Here is an 8433-nt window from a genome sequence, read left to right as displayed (position 1 = left end):
CACTTTAAGCCATACACTCCACAGAGCTGGGCTTTACGTAAGAGTGACCAGAAAAAAGCCATTGCTTAAAGAATAAAATAAGCAAATATGTTGGTGTTTGCCAAAAGGCATGTGGGAGACTCCCCAAACGTATGGAAGAAGGTACTCTGGTCAGATGAAACAAAATTGAGCTCTTTAGCCAAACGCTATGTCTCATCACCCTGAGGATAACATCCCTACAGTTAAGCATGGTGGTGGCATCATCATGCTGTGGGGATATTTTTCATCGGCAGGGACTGGGAAACTGGTCAGAATTGAAGGAATGATGGATGGCGCTAAATACAGGGAAACTCTTGAGGGAAACCTGTTTCAGTCTTCCAGAGATTTGAGACTGGGACAGAGGTTCACCTTCCAGCAGGACAATGACCCTAAGCATACTGCCAAAGCAACACTCGAGTGGTTTAAGGGGAAACATTTGAATGTTTTGGAATGGCCTAGTCAAAACCCAGACCTCAATCCAATTGAGAATCTGGGGTATGACTTAAAGATTGCTGTACACCAGCCGAACCCATCCAACTTGAAGGAGCTGGAGCAGTTTTGCCTTGAAGAATGGGCAAGTCCCAGTGGCTAGATGTGCCAAGCTTATAGAGACGTACCCCAAGAGACTTGCAGCTGTAATTGCTGCAAAAGATGGCTCTACAAAGTATTGACTTTGGGAGATGAATAGTTATTCACGCTCAAGTTTTCAGTTCTTTTTGTCTTATTTCTTGTTTGTGTCACAATAAAAATATTTTGCATCTTCAAAGTGGTAGGCATATTGTGTAAATCAAACGATACAAACCCCCCAAAAATCCATTTTAATTCCAAGTTGTAAGGCAATAAAATAGGAAAAATGCCCAGGGGTGTGAATACTTTCGCAAGCCACTGTAAATGGTTCAGTTTACATAAACAGTCATTATTTTCAGCTTGAGAGATCATCCCGGGCTTTGCCCCCTCTGCTGTAGCTGAGATGTCCCTGGAGGACATAGAACAACAAAACTATGATGTTTCTGACACTGAGACAGTCAGGTAAGGCCACTCACACTCTGTCCAGTTAGATTGTTGTGTGGAGATGAAGAGAGAGAGACTAATAAGAGAGAACTTGTTATGGGGCAGGTCAGGCATCATTCTTGGAGTCATTTGTAGGGTCAAGTCCCCAGCAGATCTATTTGAACCCCTCATTATTTGTGGCCATGTATAACCTACTAAGTGAGTCTTTGACATGAAGACAGTGGTTAGTTTCTGCCATTGGGATTGCTCTGATGTTGTTTCCATTCTCTCCTGGTTATGACCATAGAGCCTTGTCCCAGTCTCTAGACCTGCCTGTCTGTGTGGTGGATGACCTCCTGCCCTCTGAAGCTGTCAATGAGATGGTAAGTTGACCTTTTGAGTTGACCGTCATTTCATATTTCAACATTAATTCAATAAAATGTTATAGTGATGCTATCATTGGAAATGTTGAAGTACCACAACCATCTCTGCTGTGTTGCAGTTGTTTAATTGGTCCAACGTTGCCAATGCTCCTCCACTCTTTAACAGTTAATCATTATTTCAGTATGATATTTGTTGTATATTAAGTTTGATATTAAGGTTGATTATTTGCAATATAATTACATTTCTACCAGGAGCAGAGCAATTCTGCCAGGAGCAGAGCAACCTCAGTGACGGAAACCACAGAAGAGGGGAAGCTCAACAGTGTGGAAGATCTGACACTTATGGACTTCCTTCAAAACCTAACTGAGAAGTATGTTCTGTTTTCTTTGGTACTATCACTCCTTCAAGGAAATAGGATCAAATTAGAAACTGATTCATTGGAAAAAAATATTCAGTCCAAGAAAAGTTGTCACATTGCAATTTTGCCAAAACAACTGACACAAAGCAAGTATAACTTCACCGTCAGGCAAATATTTAAATAAAAACAATTCTGCCACGCATCCTGATATGACAACATTTCTAAGGCATCCTGATATGACAACATTTCTAAGGTATCCTGATATGACAACATTTCTAAGGCATCCTGATATGACAACATTTCTAAGGCATCCTGATATGACAACATTTCTAAGGCATCCTGATATGACAACATTTCTAAGGCATCCTGATATGACAACATTTCTAAGGCATCCTGATATGACAACATTTCTAAGGCATGCTGATATGACAACATTTCTAAAGCATCCTGATATGACAACATTTCTAAAGCATCCTGATATGACAACATTTCTAAGGCATCCTGATATGACAACATTTCTAAGACATCCTGATATGACAACATTTCTAAAGCATCCTGATATGACAACATTTCTAAGGCATCCTGATATGACAACATTTCTAAGGCCTCCTGATATGACAACATTTCTAAGGCCTCCTGATATGACAACATTTCTAAGGCCTCCTGATATGACAACATTTCTAAGGCATCCTGATATGACAACATTTCTAAAGCATCCTGATATGACAACATTTCTAAGGCATCCTGATATGACAACATTTCTAAGACATCCTGATATGACAACATTTCTAAAGCATCCTGATATGACAACATTTCTAAGGCCTCCTGATATGACAACATTTCTAAGGCCTCCTGATATGACAACATTTCTAAGGCCTCCTGATATGACAACATTTCTAAGGCCTCCTGATATGACAACATTTCTAAGGCATCCTGATATGACAACATTTCTAAGGCATCCTGATATGACAACATTTCTAAGGCATCCTGATATGACAACATTTCTAAGGCATCCTGATATGACAAAATTTCTAAGGCATCCTGATATGACAACATTTCTAAGGCATCCTGATATGACAACATTTCTAAGGCATCCTGATATGACAACATTTCTAAGGCATCCTGATATGACAACATTTCTAAGGCATCCTGATATGACAACATTTCTAACAATATTGTTTTCAGGCAATGGAGGGGGATTCGTGAGGGCATGTTTGACCCGGTAAGATCATGTTACTGACAATTTAATCAGATTACCATGAAAACTCTGCCTAATGTTTAACCTTGTTCATAAGCTTTTGAAAGATGCACTATGCAACATTTTTAAACACTTCTTCTGTTTCTGGAATACAGCTGACAAAACAACAGCTTGCCAGCTTGTGTCTGAGGATTGACCAGTTTTTATCGGACAAGCTGATGCAGATCATCATCCCAGGTCTTTACGAACTACTGGGCATCCAAGATGCTGCCTCCTCTCAATTGTCACAGAGATCTCTCACAGCGTCACTCACCAGCCTGTTAGACGATAAGGCTAACACCAAGTCCCGCGTGAGATTTACTGAGGCTGGTGTACCTAAGAGGCCAGGCAGACGAAAGTCTTACAATAGCTTTCGCATCCCGACTCCCTACCCTTCCTCCAACTGTATGGAGCTAAAAGAGGAAGAAGAGCAGGAATCACAACAACATAAGTTCAATGAGTTTTACCTGACTAAGGAGATGGGCAGTCTGGGCAGTGGAAGCTACCTGCCCAAGGGGGCCATGAGGTATGTTCTTAAAGGGAAATGTAACAACTTCATATTCATCTCCAGCATCACCATATGTGAAAATTACACATTTCCCTGCTTTGTAGTAAAAAAAGATAGAGGAACGTAACTGTTTCCAATAGTGCTGAGAGATTAGTGTTTTTTGAGGTTGATTTGGTTTCGATTCAAATATTTAAAAAATAATCACGGTTTTTGATTTTAATAATTTTTGTAGATATTGAATGCACTATGGATTATGTGGGTTGAATGCTGTAACAACACAGAATAAAACTATTAATACTATTTGGGTAGTGACTGCCCATTACTGCTTATCACTTATTAACCATCATTTACTTTCTCATATAAAATATTTATTTGATGACTTTATTATTTCATTCCAAGTCATCAACTCATCTCTATAGAGCTGCTGCCTATGCTGTCTGACAAAATCACTATTTTAGTAGTTCTTTTAAGGTAGTAAGGCATACTTTTATGACTGCTGAATACCAACTATCAATCACTTAGATCATGTATTTCCAGGTAGAGAAACCTCGCAAAGCAACTGCTTTTTATCGCTCTCATGCATTCTCTCGTCTCTCCGTCTCAGTCAATGAGGTCTCCGTATCTGCTCCACACAGAGTGGACAAATAAGCGGGCGTGCAATGGATTATGGGAATGAATGACCATATTTTCTGTTCTAAACTATGTAGAATATTGGCCTGTTGGAAACTACAACTCCCTACTACATTGCATAGTTCGTGCTTGATCTGATTTATCTCTACAGAAACTGAGCATCGAGCTCACAGAAGAAGAAAAAAATTAAATATATGGAATTCAAATAATTGAGCCGAAGTCGGTCAATTATTTGTTTAAAAACCGAAAAATAACAAAAATGTTGGTTAAATGCTCAGCTCTAGATTCTAATGACATCAGTGTGCATCGTGTGATTTTAACCAATTATGAGTAGGCATAGCCTACTAATTGGTTGATGATGTCATAGAAAACACTTATCTTCCTCTTTCTTTTTTACTACAAAACATAGAAATGCCAATTTTTCACATATGCTGATGTTGGGGTGGTGCTGGAGATGATGAATATGAAGTTGAAACATTTAGACATTTCCCTTTAACATTTCTTCAAACTGCCTTGTATTTACGATTGTCCTTGAAGTTATTAGAAGTTACAGTATTTGAAGTTTATAGTCATTTGGATTTTGCAGAGGATAGATATTGCCAGGATAGATAGATATCTACAGGCCAGTTTCAATACAAATTACTTTTACAAAAAACATTTGATTGGGCTTTAGAAATGAAGCAGTTAGGCTGACATCACACTAAGGTTTTTTCTCAGAGAAACAGCAGTGTTTTCATCATTGTTTTCAATAGTGCAGATGTATTTGACACACTGAACGTGCATCACAGCCTTACATATTATTTGTTTGACTTTGATGATATCTGTTTTTTGTTCAAGGTCTCAAACCTCTCTGTCTGAGGTGCAGAAGAAAACAACCAACTCTGAGTCGCTACATGTCCTTTTAGGTCTCTCAGAGGACACCCTCGTCACCTGTGTGCAGGACAGCCTGCAAGGTTCTCTCTCCAAACTTGCATGCATGTCCGATTCTCCATCTGGAAGTGCAGGCTCTATGATGCTAATCTCTGCTGTAATGGCAGAGTTGGCTAAAGATGTCAAGTCGGCCGTATCACTGGTCGTTAAGAGTGCCTCCGCAAGTCAAACCTCTCTAGTGACATCTGGAAGAAGGGGAGACTCGGAGACCAAGGTGACTGAAAGCATGGTGAGAGAGCTGGCTGCTAAACTTGAAAAAGTTGACCAAGAGAGCAAGAGTCTAACAGGGCAAGTCATGACCACCATCTCTGACACAAAGGTGGCTTTTGTTGACGAGAACGAACACAGTTTGCTGGAAGTTCTGAAGGACAAGATCACGTTTTTGGCATCGCATGTTGGCTTCATTGACGATCTTGATGCCCTGATAAGGAAATACGAGAGCAGCTACAATATTAGTGAATCTGGTTCCTCCTGCACGCTCACGTCTAAGAGCATCCAAAAACTCTCCAGCCGGCTGTTTCTAACATCAGCAATGCAAGCAGTGAGTGGAGTTCTTGCCAAAAAAGTCAGTAGTTTGAGCTTTCCTAGTTCAGTCGTTCAGTCTGAGATAACAGGTGCTGTATCAGGTCAAACATTGTCTGGCATTGTAAAGACAGAGTCAATTCACCCAGTGGGCTCAGCAGCGTCAGTAGTTGTTAAGACTTTCGTGTCAGATATGAAGTCCTTGGCTGAATCTGAAGAGAGTCTGCAACAGAAGAGTGCCTGGTCTGCTGCTGCTCATATCTACCACAGAATCCAAAACAACTTGAAAGATTATTTCGGCAAGCTTCAGCGATGTGCCTTAAAGAGCATTGTCACATCTGATGACAACATCACAAATGCTGAGTTTAAGGAGACAGTTCCACTTCCTTGCTTAGACATGAAGTATAGGCCCAGTAAGAGTGAGCCTCAGTTGCCAGAGTCCACTGGTGAAGTTACTTTACAAAGAGGCCTAAGTGAGAGCTCAAAACTTCTTTGGGCACAAACTGACTCAGAAGAAAGCAAGCTCCTTCTGACAACTTGCACTAAAGAAGTCATCTCAGAGCTTCTGGTCTTGTACAACACTCAGATGTCAAAGGAGGACCCCCTGTACACTGTTGGAGAAAAAGGATCAGACTTCTCTATTGAGAGACAACAATTTGTAGAATGTGTTCTGGCTCAGCTTGGGGATATCTCCCATTCCAGGGCCTCATCATCAATAGTATGTGAGTTCCCCTCTCAAATTGAGGACAGCAGAAGTAATGCCACAGCTTCTTTGACCAGTCTGTTAAATTGCATGAAAAAACTCTCAAGTGAGGAATTCAAGAGAAACGCCACTCAAGCAGTGAGTGAGTTCCTAGTTGAAAATTCCACCAGTAGCTTAACTAGTGCAAAGCCTGCTTATTCTGTAGCGTCCAGGTCTGGTTCCATTCAAAACCGGTACACATGGTCAAAGGATATTTGTGCAGATTCTGCTGCTTTTGGCATCATTGACACATTTGTGGAAGACCTGCAGAGCTTGGCGCAACCTGCAGAAGTAGAGGAGAGAGAACCTGACCTCCTGGAAAAAGCACAAAAGCTACAGAGCAGGATCTGGTCAGCTACCACTAGTTTATATAACAATATTAAGAAGACATTAAAGGACTTCACCATTCACCAGCGGAGGTCAGACATGCTGAGCAGAATGTCCAGTCATATACCCACAGAGGACTCTGAACATCTTGGGACTAAGGAGCACATTTGTTTGGCAAGCCAGGACTTGAGGCAAGCTAGTAAGAGTGTGCCTCACTTGCCCAGTTTGAACCTTGAAGTGGCTCTACACAGGGGTGTCAGCGAGAGTTCAAAACGTCTCTGGACTGAAACAGACGAGGCTCTACTGACCAATAGTACCAAAGAGGTAATTTCAACAATCTTGACCTCATGCGAGGATCAGACATCAAATGCACCTTGCTTCTCCACAGTAGGAAAGAAAATATCTGATATGTCCCTTGAGGTCAACGTGTTGGTAGGTGGTGTTCTGTCTCAGCTGAATAACATCTCCTGGTCAAGGTCCCCAACACCATGTGAAGACATGTTTGAACGTCTCCAAGATTCTCCTGAGCGAACCTCTCCAGTAAGTCTAGATTGCAGCACGGCTGCCTCCAAAGGCATTGCATCTTCCCATAGTCTTTCAACAAAGAGCCTCCAGAAACTCTCTAGTCATGAGTTCCAAACCAAAGCTGAGAAAGGAGTGAGTGAGGTCCTCTCTAGATCATTTAACATTGTGGAGGAAGGTACAACAGATCAGTCTGTATCTACATCCACCACATCTACTGATATTATACAAACCATGGTGAAAGACCAGCAGGAGCTCACCCAGACCACCCATTCATCTGACATGGTATCTGGAACCTCCCTGCTCACCACTGGACAGGTTTCTGAGAAAAGGATCTGGTCTGTTGCTCGTAACATCTACCACAGTCTGCAAAGTAAGATTAAGGAGATTATCAGAAAAGATCTTCAAAGATCAGACACAACTCTTGATTCAATCAAAATGTTTACATATCAAAGCAGTTCTGCATCACTGAGAGCTAATCTCGGCCATCTTGAGGTCAACCAGAGCAGTGTTACATCTGGTGGAAAAGATGCCTGTGTGGACATTCCGCATAAATTACTACCTAAAACCACTGAGCTCTCAGGATCCATGCTGGAGGATAATGGCATGATCCGTTGTAGGAGTGCTGCCAGCCAAAAGACAAGAAAGTCCTCTTCTTCGCGCTCCTCCATCTCTCCAACACCTACTTCAAAATTAAGGCAGTCGCAATGGCACTTTGCTTTACCCGGGACTCCAATACCCACTGAGTTTCCTGCTCAGATTGACTTTCCCATTGTAATAAACACAATCATTGAGGACTTCATTCACACAGAGGACTTACTTCCTCTAACCTTTGTTGACAAAGTTAGGCAAGCTGCTGGGGTGGTAGTGAACATTATGGTGGAAAGTGTTGAGAACACACAGGAAAATGAACAGGGTGCTTCTCATCTTGATGACCTCCGTTCTGCTTTTAGGAAATTGAGAAAAATAATTTCCACTTGGACCATCCACATTTTCAGTCATGAATTGGTGGATAAAGTGATAGCCATTCAGGACAGCCACAGCACTCCACATGTCTTAACATTGGAAGCAGCCAAAAGTGTTTCAGACTCCATTCTTTCAAGGCTGAAATGGGGAAAGGAACAATGTGCCATATCCAAGAAGCTCTCCTCCCATCTTCTCCAGATATTTGCTGAAGAGACAGTGAAGGGCTTCCTAAAACAGTGGTCAGATGAGTTTGAAAATATAAACTTTGATGTTTCAGTCCAGAACGATCCAAAGACTTC

General features: G+C 41.4%; 1 protein-coding gene and 1 long non-coding RNA gene across 2 annotated transcripts; both read left to right on the top strand.

Annotated features, from left to right (window-relative positions):
- Positions 1-1017: 1017 nt before the first annotated feature.
- Positions 1018-2157, top strand: LOC129866519 (uncharacterized). Its single transcript, XR_008761493.1, has 3 exons — positions 1018-1047; positions 1316-1391; positions 1644-2157. It is a non-coding gene; the product is annotated as an uncharacterized LOC129866519 (long non-coding RNA).
- Positions 2158-2792: 635 nt separating this feature from the next.
- On the top strand, positions 2793-8129 carry LOC129866563 (uncharacterized). Its single transcript, XM_055939317.1, has 4 exons — positions 2793-2972; positions 3104-3513; positions 4963-7541; positions 8122-8129. Exons 1-4 carry the CDS (start codon positions 2961-2963, stop codon positions 8127-8129), a joined length of 3009 nt encoding a protein of 1002 aa, XP_055795292.1. The 5' UTR covers positions 2793-2960.
- The last annotated feature ends 304 nt before the right edge of the window (positions 8130-8433 follow it).

Source organism: Salvelinus fontinalis, chromosome 12 (assembly GCF_029448725.1).
Source record: "Salvelinus fontinalis isolate EN_2023a chromosome 12, ASM2944872v1, whole genome shotgun sequence".
NCBI lineage: Eukaryota > Metazoa > Chordata > Actinopteri > Salmoniformes > Salmonidae > Salvelinus > Salvelinus fontinalis.
This window is presented reverse-complemented; position numbering and strand designations above follow the sequence as displayed.